Genomic DNA, 21,679 nt, shown 5'->3' on the forward strand with positions numbered 1-21,679 from the left:
AAAGCAAACGGGCCTTTAGGGTGATCAAATTCACTTCTAACTGCCAATTTCCGCAAAGCAAACGGGCCCTTAGGTGATCAATTTGATGAGCTTTGAAATGTATAGTTAATCTAGTCCAAGCTTTCTACAATGTTGTGCAAAGAAAGCTTGTGATTACTCCATCTATGCCTCTCATTTATCACTCGTTGCTTTTTGAGTTTAAATTAATGAAAAGTAGAATTGAGTTGGAGTAAAAAAAAAATAGTGGATAAAGAAATAAATGGTTAAGATGAAAATAGAGAATAAGTTATTGATGGAATAAAAAAAAAGAGTGAGATCATTATCAAAAAAAAAATAACTCAAAATTAATGAGACATACTAATTGAAAAGTAGTGCAAATTAAAAGGGAACATAAAGTATATTGTAACAATTAGAAATGAATGAAAGTAAATAGCACCATAGGACCAAGGAAATACATGTTGAAAACAAAAAATTAGAATGAGATATACATGTTGCGGTAAAAGTGTTAAATATTGTCTTAAAAGGTGTATATTGTCATAATTACATCTTTTAACAACTGTCCAATTATTTACAATATTGTCATCTGAATATGTGTACATTTTAAGCTTGTATGTACACTTGTTTACAATTTTCACCGCTTAAATTGGTTTTCACATTATCTAAATCTCATGTGAGAACCACTTAAAAGTCGTGAAAACCAAAAACGGAGGTGCATATTCAACTTTTCGGGTACATATTTTTGTGGCATTTTAATAAAAAAATCGAAAGGTAAAAAATCGGAGTTACATATTCAGTCTAAGGGGTATATAACCTTTTTTTAGCTTTTTAATGTGATATGTATCCCTTTGGTTCATTTTCACAGCTTTCACCTGATTTCATCTCTCTCTATAATAAAGAAAGTCTTAAACCATTGCTTTAATTTGGATATACCATAAATTATAATGTTCTGAGAACATTTATATACATTTTAAAACTCTACTAAATAGCTGAACACGCCTCGTGGGGCTCACAAATGGAAAACAATCTAAAAAATAAGCTTTTTTTAAGAAAAAATGTAAGCACTCAAATAAAAAATTAATTAATAACAGCCCATAATTATTAAAGTGAGTCAAAGTCAGCTTAACAATTGTTCGTCATTACTAACAACTGATAATTCATGGATAATTCCTTATCTCATATTCTAGTAAAAAATATTTATTTTGGAAATTATTTTGTTGATGTTTAATAATTTTTTTATTAATAAAAATCTTAATTTTTCCTTTGTTTCGCACGGTCCAATATTCCAATCCCACAAAGAATAAGAGTCACCTAAAACATTTTATTTTTCAACGGCTTTACCTGCTTTCTTCTGTAACACTTGCCAAGGGAAAATACGCCAATTCCTATCGCAAAAACGCCTGATTCTTCCCGATTTCAAATTTTTCTCTCAATTTCATTTGTCATAATTCTTTTTCCTATGATAATTTATTTATTTCTTCTCAGTAATCATTTGAATTTAGAATCAATAAATCGTTATCTACAATTAGTTGTGTAAAAATTGGGGAAAAAACCAGCATTTCAAATTTTGAATTGAGATAAATCATTTCAATAATTCTTGATCGGGAATTCGCAATGTTTTCGAAATTCTTCCATAAGAATTCATCTGATAACCAGGTAACCAGGTTTTTCCTTTATCTTTCTATTTCTGAATTTTGTTTATTTTAATTTTTTTCTGTATATGTTCTTTTTTCTTATTGATTTTATTTTTAATAGATTATCATTGATTAGTATAGAGAGAATTTAAAGTTAATTCTGGGTTTTGAAAGAAATTTTATGAAAGCTTAATTTTTTGTTTGTTTTTGTACGGAATATTTATTTCTAATGATGGTTTTCATTTTGTTGAGCTTGATGTTAGAATCTTATAGTTATAAAGCATCTGCATACTTGTATGTGACATCAATATTATTATATTGAAGAAAAGTTTATTTTTGAGTACCCCGTGGAATTGTTCCATGCATTACTGAATATGAAGTAAGTTCCACTCTGATGAACATTGAGAACCCAAGAGTGTGTTTGGAACTTTGGATGGAGGGAAATGGATGGAAAGAAAGGGGATGGATTTGGAGGGATGAAGGATTCCTTATATGGCTAACAAAAAAGGAGGGGGAGGGGTTGGCTGGGACGAGCTAGAGGAGCTAAGCAAGGTAAGAGCTTCTTGTGGTGTGCTTGGGTGAGCAATGAATGTAGCAGCGATACAGTAGTATTGCTGGGATGAGTGTTCATTTGCTCCGGCAAGTGTTGGGCAAGCAAAGCATGGCTGTGTGACTGTATCCAGCATGGCTAGTAGCTTGTTGTGGAATGCTTTTAGGATGATTGAGTGTGTGCTCGGACAAGCACGGGTCTTACTAGGACGAGCATTTAAGTAGGGGCGGATCTAGAAAAAATAAGTAATGTCGATAATTTTTAATAATTACATTTGAAATTATATAGTACAAATAAGCTGAATATTTGAAACAACAAACTAGGTGTAGGTCTATGCTCATAACGACGGGATCTTATAAACATTGTAAAATGAATAGTATGTTTGTTAATGGTGATTGGTCTTTAACATCAATGGCGATGAAGTTTATATATGTTAAGTGCAATGAGATTATATATGTTGGTGGTGATTTTGGTAAGAATGATGGTGAATTACCTGGAAAAAAAGTTTGAGATAGGATTAGGTATTATCAGGTATTCAAAATACTTCAAATGAAAAAATTAAAATAGATATGCTAAGCTTGGGTTTTGAAACCAAGACCTTCATTTTAAAAGTAAACTACTTTTACCAACTCATCTAACTCCACACAAAGATATTTCTTGTTTTTATTTTATAATTAAGGGATGCCAATTGACCTATTGACAAACCATTAGATCCGTCAATGCATTTATGGCTGAGACGAGGAAGTTGCGTCGAAACTTCATGGTAAGGTGTGGTTTGAGAATGTCTTTTAAAGCCAAAAATATATGCTAAAATGTGGGTAGAGAGTTGAATGTGCTCATGTTCATACATCCTTGACACAAGCTCGAGAGTCAAAATGGAGAACTATGAAAGAGAGAGCTTTGTGAAGCTAATTTGAGTGCCCAAAATATTGAAAGAGAGAGTGCAAATACTAAGAGCTTGAGGGATTCAATAGAGTGTTTGTAATTCATGCATGAGAAATACCATGAAAGGTGTTTGAATTTGAATTAGTTGTTCTTATGTTTTGATTGACTGTGTAGTCATTTGTGATTGAAAAATTTCAAAGATACCCATAATTTGATTTCCTTATCTTTGTTGTTTGCTTAAGACTCACTTTTATCTTTATTACATGTTGATGTAAGTGTGTCATTCTCTCCTTCTAACCTTGTGTTTCGCTTAAGTGATTTAACAACAGTCGGTATTAGAGCTAGCTTGAATAACTTGATAATGCTAGTGTTTTGAGAGGTGTGAAATTGGAGAAAGTTGGACGCTTTAGAGATGGTGGAGGTGGGAATGTGTATTGGGGGTTTGTTGAAGCCACGACGGCTTGTTAATGCTCCAAATGAGAGGAATCTTGTAACATCATCAGAGTTAAAGAGTTTGTTAATAGAGCTCTCAAGGGAGAAGGAGAACATGCTAACAATGGTGGAAGAGCAAAAAGAAACGATAAAGTTTTTGTTGTTGATGATTAAGAAATTGGAAGAAGTTGCTAGGTGTAGTATTATTGGAGATGAAAATCCATCGAAGGTAAGTAATGAGTTGAAAATTAGAGTTAAGAAGGAAATGACTAATCATGGAGATAAAGTGCGCCATCGTCACAAAAAGAGCCATATTCAATATATGTGCATTTTGCAAGTAGATGAAAGCAATCAAGGTTGTTGGAGGTGATGAGATGCTCATTGAGAAGATGAAAATTCCAATTGAGAAGGTGTAGGAAATTTCATTGAAGTCGTGGATTGTGAAGATTGCGAAACTTCTAAATGAGAAAGGGTCATGTGTTGATGACCAAGTGTGATGATTGGTAGTGATTTGATGTTTGACTTTCAGCATCCATACCATATTTTTAGAGATTGGAATATGTTCATAGGCCGAGGGCTTCAATATCCTTTCCAAAGGGTGAGAAATTCAAGTTTAAGGGCGTTAAAGAGGTGTACAGTGCACTTGAAGATGGACAATAGCATTTTGAGTAGGCTGGATAATGTGAAATACATACCTAAGATAACAAGGAATCTAATCTGATTGAGTAGATTATGGAGGAGAAGTTGCGCCATTAAGGCTCATGATGATGGAAGCATGGCGCTCATGAGAGGTTGAAGATGTGCAACAATAGCTATACGTTGCAATGTGGAGGAAGCTGACGTTGCAATGTGTGTAGTGCATGGTGCAAGTTCCCAAGGAAGAGACATTTGAGGATGACGACCACAATGATGATTGGTGGGTAAGGAGAACTAATAGATTTGGTCTTGTGGGGAAGATTAAAATGCTAAGTACCAAATCATCTAGAGCAAAGGTGCTCGAAAGACCAAGTCCGAGCAGCGTGCATAGAAGAGGGTGTGGCCTCTTTAATGGAAATTTTTTACGCTTAATAATTGGCTTGGACGAGCTAGAGGTGGTAAACACGGCTATAGCTTCGTATGATGGAGTGCTCAAAAGAGCACACAAGTGCTTGCAAACAACTTTATGCTTGAGTGAGAAACTGGAAGGTTTGGACGAGCAAGAGCGCAACAACGAGGCAATAGCATTTAAGGTTGCTACTGGGACGAGCGCTTATGTGCCTAGGCAAGTTTGGTTGTTTCGTTAGAGGAGTGTTCTAAGTAGAAACACATGGTCGTGTTGAGCATGGCCCTGCTTGTTATGGAGTGCTACTCGAGAAGATTGGGCATGTGCTTGGACAAGTTTGGGTCTTGCTTGGGCAAGCATTTAATTGGCTTGGATAAGCAAGCTGTCTTAGAATTTCGTGCTTTGTGCCAAGCAGCGCACGTCTAATTTTTGGTAGTTGAGGATTGATTTCTTTGAGCTTTGAGGGGTTTAAGAAAGGATCTTGAAGCATGAATTCAAGTGTGGTAAATTGTAGGTCAAGTGTTTAATATGCTCATATCCATACATCTCCTAGATAGTTGAGTGCTTAGACTATTGAGTAAGAGAGTGCAAACACTAAAGAGCTACAACGAGCTAAAAGTGTACAAAATTTACTGTACGACCAAACATCATTAAAGGTATTTGAGTTATTTTTTTATTTTTTTTATTTTTTATTTTTAATTTTTTTTTAATGTTGTAATTGAGTGTATAATTAAATGATATAAATATGAATCATTTGTGATTGAAATGTGACCAAAGATACACTTGATTTGTGTTTTTTTTTCCTCTGGTTTGTAGTTTGATCAAGAGTCACTTTGCTCTTGCTTACACGTTGATTGAATTGTGTCTCAATATTCTTCCAACTTGTGTCTTACTAAGGTGATTTCAGTATTTCACAACAAGCATAGATTGCAGTATGTAGTATAATGAACAAGAGCATATAGTACTTGATAGAAATGAATGTTAGATGAGAATATTTGTGGACGATCACAGGATTTGAAAATGTTGTTCATGTAGCCAACCATATCAGCTTGAGATTAAGGTTTGGCTTTGTTGTTATTGGAGTTTTTGTATTGCGAGGGATGGATCATCTTGACATATTGAGCTGTCACCAGGTATAGGAATTAGGAAGTATCTTATTTAGGATTTGTAGAAAAATATATGGTTTCCCTATATTGTGCGTTGGATCATGTTGGTTCGCTTATATCAAGCGTTCGATCATTTATTATAAAGAGTCGGAAGATGACTAACAAACATTCTTTTGCCACCTATACAAAAAAGGATTTGAAAGCGGCTTTTGTTGTTCACACGTAATTAATGGAAGAACTGTAAGGATGCCACTAAAACCATCTTTTAGAGGTCTTAGCACTTTCTAATTATATAACATAACAGGCAATATAGACAATAGGCCATGGAGTTCATCATTGGATAATGTATTTTGTTGATAAATAACTGTTCTATAAAATTGAAGATTATAATGCTTTTGGTTTTAGCATCACCCTCCCTTCCAGAATCCTTATAGAAAGGATGGAAAAAGCCATTTACTCTCAGAATTATCAAATATATGCTTTCTTGTGTTACTGATCCTTTTTTTTTTCATTTGGAATGACTCGGTAAAGCATAAGGCTCTGATCGACTTAAACCCACATGTCATTGCTCACTATGGAATTCCTTCGGCAGCTTCTCGTCTTGCTTATGATTCAATTCAGCAGCTTTTAGCAATTGGGACGTTGTGAGTGCTAATCCTTTTTCTTATTGAGAAGATGACCATTTCGGCTGTATTGTAGAATAGTTACTGTCTAGTTAATAGCACTCAAATTTTGAATGATTCTGGCAGTTACTATTGCCCCAAACTTGAGAAAGAACCATAAACAAATATTATAATGCATTTTTTTTTCTAATTTCATTTGTAAGTATAATTTCATCCTTGACTTAACTATCAAACAGATGAACTTTTTGAAACAAAAGCGCAGGTATTAGATCAATACGTACATTCAATATGACTGCTCAAATATTATTCTGTACATGTAACAGAGATGGAAGGATCAAAGTTATCGGCAGTCATAATATCGAAGGCCTGTTGACATCTCCCAAGGAAATACCTTTCAAAAACTTAGAGGTAGCCTGACTTTATATGCTTATTTTCACCTTTTTTTTGTCCTTTATGCTATATGGTAACTTCTTTTTTTTCTTTCTTTTGCATAATTCGTGAGCATATTGCATCTAAATGTAAGAACATGGGGGTATACACCACAAAAAGTAATGGGGGGAAGTACTAAAAAGTTTACGTGAATAGGAAATTACATATAGTTTACCATCTCTTCTCATAAAATTTCCACTAGTTTAGTTTTTTGCCAACTTTCTTCATTTAGGTCGAGTCAGTGCTATCCTTTTAGCCAGTTTAGGATGAGAAAATTCCCATTCCGAATTATCCAAAGACGAGTATGTTGCCCCCTGCCCACACACAAGTAAAAGTATTCTTTGATTTTCTATGGAACAATATGTATGGGTGAATTGAGTACACGTTACCATTGCCTGCTGCATTTGCGTTTTGCATCTAAATGTTTGATATGTAATGCATGTCTGCTGCTAAATTAGCACAAACACTATATCTCTGGGGAATAAAATCAGCATACACAGTTATTGTAATACCCCAGATTTAGCTTGAAAAAGATTGATAGACTACTCATATAAACAAGGTGCATCTTCTTTTCTAGGGAGTCCATTTGCTAAGAACTCCACAGTTAAGCGTGCTTGGTGGGGAGCAATCTTAGGATGGGTGACCTCCTGGGAAGTGTTCCCGGGTGCGCACGAGTGAGGCTAAAGTGCGCTGGAAAGACTTGTGTTGGTTTATGGGGACAGTCTACAGTCTCCATGAGTAGTCACCGGTGGTCCGTTAGGCCGGGGTGTTACAAATGGTATCAGAGCAACCCTGCGACTGTGGCTGATAGTGTTCAGTGCACCTAGCGGGGGAAAAGATCCTGAAGTTACGGTCCAACGAAGACGTTGTATTCTTAAGTGGGGGTGAGTGTAATACCCTAGATTTAACTTGAAAAAGGATTGATAGACTACTCATATAAATAAGGTGCATCTTCTTTTCTAGGGAGTCCATTTGCTAAGAACTCCACAGTTAAGCGTGCTTGGTGGGGAGCAATCTTAGGATAGGTGACCTCCTGGGAAGTGTTCTCGGGTGCGCACGAGTGAGGCCAAAGTGCGCTGGAAAGACTTGTGTTGGTTTATGGGAATAGTCTACAGTCTCCATGAGTAGTCTCCAGCGGTCCGAGGGGCCGGGGTGTTACAGTTATGCACCACCTTACAGCTTAATTTGTTTTATTTTCAAAGTGATCGGATAGTTGATTCAATTATTCTTCATTCTAGTTGCTTAATCATCTTATTTTTGGTGCTTTAATCAGTTCCTCGAAAATCAAGGTTTCCTTATTGCTGTTTCAAACGAAAATGATATTCAGGTATATATTCTGATCAAATCAGATCCATCTATTATTTAATTTGTTCGATTTAATTGTCGTGTGGCCTATCTTCACTGATGAAGCAGATAATAATTTTGGCAGGTTTGGGATCTTGCCCACAGATGCATAGCCACCGTGTTGCAATGGGATTCAAATATAACTGCCTTTTGTGTGATCGAAGGAACAAACTATATGTATTTACTCACAAACCTAATTTTCTTGTGCTCTGTACGGGTAAAACTATGGACTTCATTGAAGTCTTCTGATCTGAGCATGGTTTGTGAAATACTATAATACAGGTATCTAGGAGATGATTGTGGATTGGTCTCTGTTCTAAAGTATGATGTTGAAGAGAGAAAGATATTGCGGCAGCAGTATAGCATATCAGCCGTTGCAGTTTCTGGTAATGTCATGTCATCACTCTATCACATTTGTGAACTTCTGGTTTGTATATTAGAATATGTCAAGTTTCCTCATATGTGATCCTTTTTGTATCATTTTTGGTCATTCCTGTTCTTCGTGACTTTATCTTATGCATTTAACATCAGTTTACTGGTGTATGCAATTTCTGAAACATGGATATAACTATATAAGAATTGGTTGTTTCAATGAGCTGCCTTCTATTGTTTTTGGAGCATGATATTCTGAAAATAAAGACATTTAGATAAACACTTGATTTTTGGACTTGTAGAGGCTGCTGAAATTCCACTGCATAATGATCAAGCTGTTGTTGGAGTTCTTACTCAGCCCTATACAGGGGCAAGTAGGTAAGATAAGAAGTTTGAGTTCCTTTTTTTGGCTCTCACTGTTTTGAGCTTCAGAAGCATTGTTATTTAAGTAATTTTTTGATTTTTATCAATTTAAGCACATTGCTACATTTTCTTCTCTTTGCCCGACCCCCTGCCTTTTCGAGAGGAGTGTTTAGAACAAAAAAAGATTTGAACAAAAAGTTGAATATTTATTTGCAGACTACGAAAATAGTGAGTTTAGTACTGAAAAAGATGGATTAATCTGTCTGTATAGATCATAGTGCATTCTGGGGTTGATGTCATGTTCCGTTGTTTGCTTTGTTACCATTTGTTACATTTTAATTTTTTGTAGATTGCTGCTTGCATTTGATAATGGAGTTATTGTTCTTTGGGATATCACTAAAGATCAGCTGGTTCATGTTAGAGGATGGAATAATCACCAAGTGAATGATGGGCATGGGGATAGTTCTGAAATTTCTCGGATCAATGAAGGAAAAAATCAACTGGGTCACGAACAAACGGATAAAGAAATTATCTCACTTTGTTGGGCGTCTTCAGATGGATATATTCTTGCTGTTGGCTATGTTGATGGGGATATTGTGTTCTGGAACTTGTCTGATGTCACAACAAGCAAAGATCACAAAGCTGGAGCACCAGCTAAGGTGACCAAACTTCAATTATCATCAGCTGAGAGAAGGTTTCCTGTGATTGTTTTGCATTGGTCAGCGAAAGGTGTACATGATTATCCTGGTGGTCAGCTCTTCGTCTATGGTGGCGATGAAATTGGATCAGCTGAAGTTCTGACGGTCTTTTTCTAACTTAATCCAATCACTCTTATTGAAGGTCTTTTGCATTGGTCATTTTCTGGCTCCTCATGTCACCTTGTGACGGAAATTATAGTTTTGTCCACAATATCTGCAATTTGCATTGGAAGCAATTATGCTTCATATTTTGGTTATCAATATTTTTCATATTGGTGCTGAACTAGAGATTAATCGTGCTCCCTAGCTTACCAAAAGTGGTGCACATGCTCTGGATATTCCTTATTGTCTTTAGTGAATTAGTATTTGATAGCTCCATGTATGCTCTTCAGGCATGCTATGGGTATATGATTTTCATGCACTTTGAGTTTAAAAGTGAATATTTGAAATGAACAGATCACACTCCATAGTCCATAGTACTTGTTTCTTCACTTGGGTCCTTGAACATAGTGCAAAAACAAGCACGCATCGCATTGTAAAGGTTTCAGAAAAACGAATTGATACTTCCCATGTTTTAAAAGGTGTAAAAAAACTCGTGTTTTGGGCCGCTTCAAGGATCTATCATGCTTTCTGCCAATATTTAGCTTTACAATAATCTCATCCCTCCAAATACCGCATCACCATGCTGTAACTGAGATCACGACCATTACCACTTCATTGCACTGTTCCTTCTTTTATTTATTTTTCTTTTTAAAATATTTTAGTTGGGTCTGTTTTATCTCTCGTCTGATGCATACGCTGGCTTCTTTACAGTTTACACAATCTGAAATTGTGTTTTTGGTCTGGATTGTTTGCGCATATATGGGAGCTCAGTTCTAGACTTCCAGCATCATGGCATGATGTTCACCATGATATAATTTCCCTTGTAATTTTTCCAGATCTTGAGTCTTGAATGGTCGCCTAAGAGAGATGCTTTGAAGAATGTCATTCGTGCGAATGTCACTCTACAAGGTTCATTTGCAGATATGATATTGCTTCATAGCTTTAGTGTGGTGGAGGATATGGATACCACATCATTATTTTTATTGACCAGTCCTGGACAGCTGCAATATTACGACAGCCCTTCCTTGTCGCAATTGATCTCTCATCAAGATAAATCTTGTACCATTCCTCTCGCATACAGTAGTATTGTTCCAACAACTGAACCATACTTGACTATTGGGAGGTTCATTTCGATACATGGAAATATTGAGCTTTTGGCAGCTTTATCAGAGGTACGATAAACTCTGCACATAAGTGGACTTTCCTCTCGTGTGCTTATCCTACATATATTGCTTCCAATAAAGGAAAAATTACCGTGAATAATACAAACTTTCACTGATTTTCCTACAATAATACCAACTTTTGATTAACCATGAATAATACCAACTTAGGGGATGTTTGCCTAGAATAATACTAACTTATGTTTATAGTAGGCTATTTGACAAAAAAACAAAGGTAAATTAATGATTAAACAAAAGTTGGTATTATTCTTGAAAAACATACCCATAAGTTGGTATTATTCATGTTTACTCAAAAGTTGGTATTATTTTCGGGAAATCAACAAAAGTTTGTGCTATTCATGGTAATTTTTCTTCCAATATAAATTATATTTATGAATAGTGCTATTTGTTTCTTAGATGGCTTCAGCTGTGGAGTTGCAAGAAACAAATTTGTCTTGTGAGAAGAGCTCAAAGTGGCCATTAAACGGCGGAGTTCCCTGTCATCTGTCACTTCTCGGGGAGAGAAAAGTTGAAAGACTCTATATAGCTGGGTACCAAGATGGATCAGTTCGAGTATGGGATGCTACATATCCGATACTGTCACCTATTTATCTATTAGATCCGGAGGTTTGTATAATTTTGACTGCATTTATACAGTTTCCTAATTTTATGCAATAGAATATAAGTCATACCGGCTTGAATAAAATCTGTGATGAAGTGTTAATCTCGTGCTAACGACATCTTGTGGTGGATATAGGTCAAAGGCATCACTAGTGCTGGTGTTAACGGATCCGTTTCTGCTGTGGACTTTTCTTCTGAAACACTAAAGATAGCAGTTGGGAACGACTGTGGCGCGGTAGAATTTTAACTTCGTTTTTGCTTACTTTCTGCAGTTCGACGAACTAACTCAATTCTTTTGCGGGCAATGCAGGTTCATGTTCACAATCTTACTAGAAATATCAACGAAACCAGCTCACATGTTGTGTCTGGAATCCAGAGTGAAGGTGAGTCCTGAGGGTACTAATTTCTTTATAAAGCTATTCACTGATTCTCTTATTTGTTATCTCTTGTTGCTCATCCACTTCCATATTATGATAATCGCATTTAAATGAGATGAATTTCAAATTTTCAAAGTGGACAAGTAAAATTTATTTTCTTAAAATGGAATTTCAAAGTGTAATAAAGTACGAAGGTTATTTATCAGTAATAAAGAGCAAATGTTGTATTTGTTGTAATTGCAAGTGGTTGAGAGTTGTGTGTCTTCCTGATTCATTCATTGCAATTTTAAATATCATACCTCAATGAACTTATCTCATAACAAGGAGACATATTTTTCATATATGAAACTAATGGTTGAACATACCCTAGTGTTGAATACTCAACATAAAGAATTAGCCTCATTTTCCTTTTTAGTCTATTCTATTCAGTTTGCCCAATTTCTATTTTTAGCCATAACCCACACTCTATTCTTACATTTTCATCCACACATTTCTCCCACTTTCCCATAAAATAACTTTTACTCACTTTTCTTGATATTCATCCCATTTGTACTTTGGTCTATTTTCTTTGGGATAGAGGAGGTATTAATGTTATTCTTCGAAATAAATCATAAAGTTCATATAACTCCCCCACGCCCCACCCATCAAAAAGAGAACTAAGAACTACTGATGAAATTTCAGGTTTGAGACTCTAAAATGTATAGTCATGGTTCTTTATTTCTTTTGGATAATCTCACACATTTATGTCAATTATAGTCATCCAATCTTCAGATTCTTATCAATTGCAAACATGAGTCTTAGCTCGTTACTATAAAACAAGACTAACTAGTTCTTCTGTGCATTGTCTGAAGTCAGCAATTTTGATCAGGAAAATGGATCTCACCACTCAGCTGTGTTTACATTAAGTACGTTTCCTGTATGCACCTTGAGATACACAAATCTCGGAGCCAGACTAGCTGTTGGATATGAAAATGGGCAGGTGACTGCATTTTTAATTGAAGAATGTCTTTTAACTTTTCATTATGTAATAGAAACTTTACAGACTTCATTTGTTGACATTCAAACATTCTGCTCCCTTTCAGGTTGCTATGCTTAATATAAGCTCGTCAAGTGTCTTATTTTTCATAGATACTCTTTCAAGCCCAAGTTCCCATGTGGTCTCATTTTCACCAGCAATATCTTCAGAAATATATGGATTGACATCCATTTTTGATCAATCCACACTTCATGAAAAGACTCGGATTAAAGAGATTATATTTGCCTTAACAAAGGATTTGCATATTTCAGTTGTAGAAAGTTCCAACGGAAATGTGATTGGCTCTGTCTCTAAAGATCATAAGGAATCAACTGCAATTTCTATGCACATTCTTGGTAAGCGTACGCTAGATACTGGCACTTTAATCGCTCACATCTCACGTGCTACTAAATTGAAGGTTGATAGTAATACTTATAATGATGTTGTTTTACAGAGGGAACTAAGTGCATCACTGAAGTCTCTGGTGGGAAACAGGAGCACAGTGAAGAAGCTAAAGCATCTGAAGGAACTTTTGATAGCGTTGACCGATATTCTGATCTTTTGCCAAGTTGTAAGGACTTGCAGATTTTAATCTGCTGCACCGATGTCTTATTGTTGTACTTTTTGAAGTCCGTGATTAAGGTTCTTCTCTAATGCTAATTCCATTTTATTTATGTATTTTCTCACGTCCTCTCTCTTCCTTCTTCCCTCCCTTTATTTATGCTTGCATTGGTTCAAACAGGGGCATGCTGATTCAATCTGTGAGGTTCATCTTCCAAACACCAGCTGTTGGACAACCGTTTTCAAGAAAGACGAGGAGGAGGATGTGCTGCTTGTATTTTATCAGACAGGTTCAATGGAGATTAGGTGGGTCTCTCACCAAACCCTAATTTTGTTTCTATATTCTTACAACATCAATTACCTCAATGCTATTAGGGGCTCACACTTAGGCTCCCATCTAGATGGATAATTGTGGGAAGGTCAAATGTGCGCAACCTTACCTTGTTACCCTTGTAAGTAATGACAAAAAAGTTGTTTCTGATTGATCTTTGGTAACAAACATTATGTGCAACTTTACACATGTAAAAAGTTCACATGATTTGATGAGATATTTTGATATAGTCCATTATAGTCCGAAACCAAAGAACTATAGATCTTTAGCTTGAATGAACATAAGACTGAATGAAGTGGACATTGGCAATATTTTACTACCATTTATTTTGGAACTAACCAAGTCAGCCGTTGAAAAACACTTTATATACTACACTAGATCATAGAAGTAATAATTGTGAATACTTCTTTTTAAGGTCTAGAAAAACTCTAGCCATAGACCTCCTGATTTTAATTGAGATAATCAACTTTAGAGGGTATACTGAGCTACTCAATTTCTCAAGTGAAAGAGGTTAGATATGTAATGTTTGAAATGTCTTGCTTAGGATCTGGAGTGTGCATCTTTATTGTGTTGCACTATACAGAAGCAAAAATATGATCTGAGTTTATATCTTTATATACAAATATACTTTTTAGGTGGAATTGGAAGCATTAAGTGTATAACTATACTGATCTTAACATGAAGTAAATATAATCTTTTAGTTACTATTCTGAGTGACAGGTCTTTGCAAAATCTTGAAGTTTTGGGAGAAGTCTCTCTACTGTCCATTCTGCGATGGAACTTCAGGACCAATATGGATAAGACAATGGCTTGCACAGAAAAGGGCCAGATTACTTTGGTTTGTCTGTTTCTTTCTTCATAATTTTTTTATGCATATCTAAATATGTCTCATAAATCCGTTTATTCATATCCACGTAAAGTACTATTCAAGCTAATTTGACTTATGAAAGTTGTAAATTACATTTTCAGCACTTATATATAGAAGTACACATGGTTTTAATGAATAATTTTCCTTTAGTCTGCTACAATCTAAAACCAAATGCACGTAGTTGTTTCCAGAAAAAAGTAATTCGAAATGAGTTGAGAGGGGAGAAAGCAGGTATAAGACTAAAAGGTACTTATGGAAAACTTTAGAAGGAATAAGTTTGGCATAAACTACCACATCAAGCGATTCACTTGTTTTTGCATTATGCTCTTAAGCCAGGTTAAATATTGAAAATGCTTGGAAACCTTAATCATACATTAAACTAAAAGGTTTGGAAAATTCCAAGTGTCACAATTAAATAGGGTTTGCCAAATGAAACTCATTTATTAGCTAAAAAACTAACATGGCGTTTGATCTTGACCAAAATCTCTACATTATATTTTCTTTGACTAACATTTATTTATAGTTAAATTAAGTAAATTAGAGGATATAATATACTGCATAATAATTGTTGATAATTTTCAAAATTACATAGTTAATTTATACATATAAGTGTCAAAACAGAGTGTTTCTACTGCATAATATCTCTGGCTTTATTTTCTTAATATCATATGTTTATAAATGTCGATGCTAAAAACCGTGAATTGTACGGGTTTCTATACTAGTACAATATATTATTCATGATAATCTGAGTTAGACATGACCAAAATTCTCAAAATAAAGTTGGATAGGATTGCAACAATTGCCTTTGTATCCATTTTATTAATTTGCTGGAAAAAAATCTAACCAATCTGTTTCAGAGTAGCTTTTAATCATTTTTTTCTCAATGATTTTGTTATCCATGAATTTGTGTTCTGAGTTGTGTTTGTGAGTAGGGGTGTCTGCTCGGTCAGTGTTCTATGTATGTCACTTTGATTCACGGTATTCTTTGTAGTAAATCTCTTTGACTCTTTCCCTTTTCCTTTTCCACAGTTGAATGGATGTGAATTTGTCATTCTGTCTCTTTTGGCTCATGAAAATGATTTCAGGTATTTACTTTGTATCAACCCCCTCATTCACACCCTGTATGTAACCTCGAGAATCAATTTACAGTTGGAATATCAAGATCAATTGCTAATAATTTTTTTCTCTTTGTGTTCTTTTCTTTAATGCTAGGATCCCACAATCTTTACCGTGTTTGTATGATGAGGCCCTGGCAGCTGCTTTAGATCTAAGCTCTCCGAATGATAAGAAAGATAAGGTAGTGACTTATGTTAACAGTAGCATGCTTTTTTCACTGTTCACATTTTTCACCAGAAATTTACAAATATTTTGCATGCAGTCAAATTTGATTGGAAAACAAAACTATTAATATCTCATCATCTAGTTAAGTAGTGCTCATAGAAAAGTTGTGGATGCCATCGCTATTGTGGTAACGGCGTCGAATCACAATATTGCAGACGTGGCACCTCGCGGTGCTACTACAAGTTTTGCGGAAATCTCAATGTGAATTTTTGAACTTGAAAAATATCTATTAATCTTTGTAACTCAAGTTTTCAACACATATATTGAATATAAAGCTTATAATACACCCAATGTTACATAATTCGCTGGTTAATTCGCTTTTTAAATTCGTGATTCACTTACAATGACCAAAAAGCCTAAAACCAACCATAATTCGTTTTTTCTGATTCACGAGCAAATTAGTGAAACATGTGACATTGAATACACCTTTTAGAACCTAATATGTATTTAAAAAGATTGTAATAGTTAGTGTGTTAGAGTAACAACTTATATTGGTGTTACTACATGATTTTATATGACAAGTTACGTGTTGGGGTTTTACATAACAGGCTCAAAATCCGTTCTAAAGCGTAGGAAGATTCTGTTTACATCTTTGAAATTAATTGACAAGTTACGTATTGGGTTTCAAATGATTCATGCATTGAACTCTAAAAATCTCGTAAAATTTCCTTTAATCTTTTAAAACTATCCATTACTTAGTATCTTGAACCATTAGAAGGTTCTGTTTATATCTGATGCATTTGTTTCGGATAACTTGTTGCAGGAAACATCTTCAGGAATTTTTGGTGGAATAATAAAAGGCTTAAGAGCAAGTACAGAAGATCAGAATACAAATCTCAAGGAGAGTCCAAAATTTCTCCGATCAGCATTAGATAAAGTATTTGCTGGTCTTAAATTAGACTCTTCTATAGCCGTTAAAGATTCTGAAAAGGCGGTTGAGCTCAACATTGGTTCGTGTTATTCTTTTCGCCTCCCTTTCTCCGCGTATTCTTCGTTCTTGCTGTTTCTGAGTCTCCTTTTCTGTTTTTCTTTGATTTTCTTCATTTGTTGATCAGATGATTTAGAAATTGATGGGCCTCTGAATGTCTCTCCAATAGTTCACAAAAGCAAACATGAAAATATAGGTGTATTGTCGAACTTTGCTCTCTACGTCCGAATTCATGAAGTTTTATTCCACTTTCTTATTTGAGTTATCTCTTTTTTGTTCCGCTTTCCTTTTATAGCAAGGTTTATGGATAACTCTACTCTAATTAAGGATTGTGATTATATCAAATTTGTACCTTTTTTATATTTTATGAATTTACTTTATTTTTTTTACTTTTAATAAAATTTTATTTGTAATACATGGACCCCCACATTAATCCACTGCGTGAAAAATCAAATGTTAGAGTATATAACATATCCTGGGGCCTCAACCATCGGTTTAAACTTTTGGTTGAGTTGGTTCCTTGACATGGTATCCGAGCCAGCGTGACAAGAGATCAAAGGTTCGAATCTCAATCACCCCTCATTTAAAGTGGGAATATTTAGCACCAGGTATGAGGTGGTCTTCTGTTGCATCCACACTTCTAGCCCAAAGGACTCTCGTGTGAGGGGACATGTTAGAGTATATAATATATCCTGGGGCCTCAACCATCAGCTTAAGCTTTTGGTTGAATTGGTTCCTTGACAACAAACCGTGCAAAATGAAAGTAGAATATAACTTTGGGATGTAGGGAGTATTACTGTTTTGCATTTATGTTTATGAATCAATTACCTTGTGATTTTAAACATGGCAGATAAGAGCACAGAAAGGAAAAAGTTGTTTGAAGGTGGAACCTCTGAAACAAAGCCAAAACAGAGAACAATCGAAGAAATCAAGGCCAAGTACAGAAAGGCTGGGGTAAAGATCGAACTAGATTTCAGTTTGTTGTTTGTGATATGATAAAATCCTGACATAGCCTTCTCTACAGGATACGTCCTCGTCTACAGCGTCTGCTGCCTCTGCGGCATCTGAAGCAAGAAACAAGCTTTTGGAAAGGAAAGAAAAGCTTGAGGTATCTTTATCGAATGTTAAATGTGTCTTATGTCTTTTTTAAAGTTGATATCGAATTAGAACTACACAAGCTATAATGTGGATTCCAGGCTCGAGCCTGCCTAGATCATAGCCCAGGTCATTGATTAAAAAAATTAATGTATTGTTGAGTGTTTGTCTCACCCTGTACTAATATCTTGAATTAGCCACTACAAGCAGAAAAGGGTTGTTGATGTTTATCGAGTTTATCACTTTGTTTTCCTTTTTTTCAATCTTTCTTCACTAGAAATAGGTACTCTTGTTGGGTTTTAAGTTGAACATATCGTAGTATTTTCGTACGAACAACTACATGTAACTTGATGTGTGCTGCATCCCCTCTCTATAACTTTAGGCGGTGCAAGTTATGCAGAACTCCGTTTAGGTAATTCTTGAGCACTGCCTACCCGATGTAACTGTTTCTTCTTAGACATTCAAATTTCACTATTATGTAGAACGATCAATCGGGTGGGTTTCAGGTCGGGATAAATGGACAGGTTTACTAATATTTTATCGATCCACTTTTTCAGAGAATTGACAAGAACAGTGAAGAGCTAAGAAATAATGCTGAAAACTTTGCCTCAATGGCCAAAGAACTGGCAAAGAAGATGGAAAATCGCAAGTGGTGGCAGTTATAAGCATGAACACCAACAGAATATGTGCTGATCTATCACACTAACTCTTTTTGTTGATTGATCTTATTCAATGAAGATGGTTATTCACGACGTTTTGACTCCCAGAACTTGATCGTTCAATAAAAGTTTTTAGGATAAACGGGAAGGGAAGTGCACACATACACTGAGAAGGGCAGTGTACATTATATATTGCTCAATCAATACCTGTTTAGTAACTTGCGAGATAAACTGTGTTGTATAATACACCACTTTACTTGTATACCTATCACCTAGTACGTTGTAACTCGGTGGGTCACTTCTGTAACTCGATAGACGATGGGTCACTGTAATTTTGAAGTGTAAATATTTTATGTAAAATAACATGTTTTTTATACGTATCGATGTCGAAAAACATAATGTTACATTTGTAAGACCATATGCTAACTCATAGGTTGTACTTTGTTTATCATGAAGTAAAAAGCTTTGTTTTCCAAGAGTATAAAGTGGATTTTGTGCCTTATACTCTATTTAAGAGTCTTTTTTTCTTAGTGAACTTTTGTCCATTGTGTTTCTCTAGTTGGAAATCAAAAAACAATCTAGTTCAAAAGGTGGATATCGAGTCATAGTCAGTGCTGCTTCTTAAATCATCTGATTAGGGAGACTTCTTCTAAAATTAAGAGTTCACATTATCAAGCTAGTGACTTTATTAACTATAACACCCTGAATTTCGATACAAACAACTTTTGTGAAATAGCATTTTACTAAAAATGGCCAGAAACTAGTTAAAATTAGAATTTTCGAAATTGTCAGAATATCTTACGATTTTCTCCATATTACAACTTAAGATAAAATATGTGAAAATTAAATGAAAGATTGAACTTACCCACACCAAAAAAAATAAAATCTATCAAAGTTTTGGAAAAATTACCACTTGAAATAACCCCAAACGCCGCAAAACACAACAAAGATTGAAAATTTATTGCTTCTTCTGTATGTTGCATTTCGTAAATTGGATAGCAAAAAAACATGTGTTTTATAAACCTACGAAACACGTTAAAATTGACTGCCATATTATGTGTGATAAAGTCATGAAAGGTTTATTACAATTGTCATACTTGCGTACAACTAATCAAATTGCTAATCTTTTTACTAAAACTCTTCCTTCTGTTAGGTGTTTTACCCAACCTCTACTTTTAGGGGATGTTGATATTTGTACAGGTTTTCTCATCAACACTATTTTTTTTTTTCTTTGGCTGAATGTGAATGTGTAGAGGTGTTTAATTGGATCGTCGGAATTATTTTAGTTTAAGGTTTATAGGTTGTTTCTAAAATCGAATCTCGTATCCACATCAATTTTTATATAATTTTAAATTCATTTGAAGACGGGTTTTGTTACAAAGTCGGATAAAATATTCTTACCTACATTCTGGTCATTGGGTTGATTTCGGATCGGACTAAAATCGAATTTTGCTTTCACATTGTTTTTTACATGATTGTAAATTTATTTTTTAGTTGAATCAAATCAGATTTAATTATAAAGTTGAATGAATATATATTAAATTATCAGGTCTATTTTAAACCTCTGTATCGCTGTACGGCCATGCTTCTTTATAAATTCTATGTCTACGTATCACCTTTTGTTTGTTCTTTACCTCAGGCTCTTACTAATCTACAACTACTTATTAATGGCTAGAATAACACGATCAGAATTATAAGTTAACCTAATAATTGATTATTAATTGCTTTTTGTTTCACCTTCTTTTTATTGATAAGAATTCTCTAGCCTACCATAAATTAAAAAAGAAAATTAATAAAAATAAAGTGTACTTTCTCTGTACCTTTAAAATTGTTACACTTTTCTTTAATTAATGCTCACTCACATATTTTATTTTTCTATTAATATTATCTACACAATATAAAAATCCCCGTTATTTTTAAACTTAGTGTTAAATACTCTTGTTGAATTTGGAGGCAACAAGGAGAGTAATTCTTCTTCCGTCTTGAAACTACAAAAAGCTTTATAAATCTTTTCATTTTGACAGTACATTTCTTGGATAAAAATTCTCATTTGTATAGCACAATCGTTTCATATGGCTTTAATTTCCTCTTTCTTCTTAACTAAATACTCATTTTTTATGATTATAAACAACAATAATCACTATTTATTCCAATCAATAATTAAGTGAATCTTTTCCCTTATTATTAATCTGCTCGATTCGTTTCCATATTCCTAATAAGAAAAACATATAAAAGTAAAAAAAGGTATTTAATTTACAAAATTAAATGACTTGCATGTCAATACAAAAGCTGAAGTTTGTTGAAGCTTGAAAGCCGTAAATTATTTTGTTGACTTATTAATTTTAGTCATTGCATTTTTTTGAAAATTTAGAATGATTTAAAACAATATGAAATGGTCAAATGAACGATTTAATTAAATTAAATTAAATTAATAAAGACTTGAAGTTGATGGGATTTGGCGTTTTTATTAGTAGTTTTAATTTTAATGAGTAATAATGTATACCTAATGTTTGCACGTAGGAGTACTCCATTTTTGTAGGTTTGCATAAGCAACAACTTTTAAAGTATTTTACTTGTAATAATAATAAATTAATAATAATCACACCCAACCATTTTCTTAGAAGCTTGTTGACCTCATTGGACGGTGTACAAGACTTTTGATCTTCAGCAAAAATAAGACTAACGTGTGAATGGATCGGAGAATTCATTACTATTATTTCCTATTTTTTCAATCAGCTCGTCTTGCGTAACACAGTTTCAATATGAGAAGGATAACTCAATCAGCCTAAAAATAATTTTTATTAATATGCGCTTAATACTTGATCTATTTAATGTCATAATTGATACCTTTAAGGGTAAAAATGATTTTCAATTGATCATTTTCAGATCAAAATTGAAATTTTTTATAGCAAAGTAGTCATGAACTCTTGATCATTTTCAAAAAGTATTCATCGAATCATTTGGCAAAACATAACTCGAGATAGACACTTTCTTCGTCTTCACATCAAGGGTAAGCACAACACTACGCCTACAACTTTATTTCAAAGTCCGTTATTAACGAAAACTGTTGAGGAAAGAGCAATATCACTATTATTGATTGATGATTAAAGAGTACAAGTACCCTTATGTTCCATTAGAACCATCAT

At 34.3% G+C, this 21,679-nt stretch overlaps 1 protein-coding gene across 4 annotated transcripts; it reads left to right on the forward strand.

Annotated features, from left to right (window-relative positions):
- The first annotated feature begins 1,284 nt into the window (after positions 1–1,284).
- On the forward strand, positions 1,285–20,475 carry LOC130803063 (uncharacterized). Of its 4 annotated transcripts, XM_057667223.1 has the most exons (25): positions 1,285–1,653; positions 6,178–6,290; positions 6,593–6,677; positions 7,972–8,025; positions 8,128–8,219; positions 8,325–8,428; positions 8,717–8,792; positions 9,127–9,580; positions 10,414–10,749; positions 11,155–11,364; positions 11,495–11,593; positions 11,669–11,741; positions 12,587–12,714; positions 12,818–13,106; positions 13,205–13,392; positions 13,493–13,617; positions 14,363–14,480; positions 15,540–15,595; positions 15,723–15,807; positions 16,615–16,801; positions 16,907–16,975; positions 17,630–17,733; positions 17,804–17,887; positions 18,432–18,537; positions 19,845–20,475. In XM_057667223.1, coding segments are annotated over exons 1-25 (3,279 nt in total). In that variant the 5' UTR covers positions 1,285–1,611; the 3' UTR covers positions 19,847–20,475. The 4 variants fall into 4 exon arrangements, with proteins under 4 accessions (XP_057523206.1, XP_057523205.1, XP_057523207.1 ...); XM_057667222.1 differs by lacking the exon at positions 19,845–20,475 and having other exon boundaries at positions 18,432–19,012; XM_057667224.1 differs by lacking the exons at positions 16,907–16,975; positions 19,845–20,475 and having other exon boundaries at positions 18,432–19,012.
- The last annotated feature ends 1,204 nt before the right edge of the window (positions 20,476–21,679 follow it).

This window comes from Amaranthus tricolor, chromosome 16, assembly GCF_026212465.1.
Source record: "Amaranthus tricolor cultivar Red isolate AtriRed21 chromosome 16, ASM2621246v1, whole genome shotgun sequence".
NCBI classification, from domain to species: Eukaryota; Viridiplantae; Streptophyta; class Magnoliopsida; order Caryophyllales; family Amaranthaceae; genus Amaranthus; species Amaranthus tricolor.

Bases quoted from the DNA above. Each gene is read 5' to 3' on its own strand.
- LOC130803063 (XM_057667223.1), top strand. From the start codon at position 1,612: ATGTTTTCGAAATTCTTCCATAAGAATTCATCTGATAACCAG. The intron at 8,429-8,716 runs GTAATGTCATGT...TTGGACTTGTAG, and splicing joins ATCAGCCGTTGCAGTTTCTG to AGGCTGCTGAAATTCCACTG. The intron at 13,107-13,204 runs GTAAGCGTACGC...GTTGTTTTACAG, and splicing joins AATTTCTATGCACATTCTTG to AGGGAACTAAGTGCATCACT.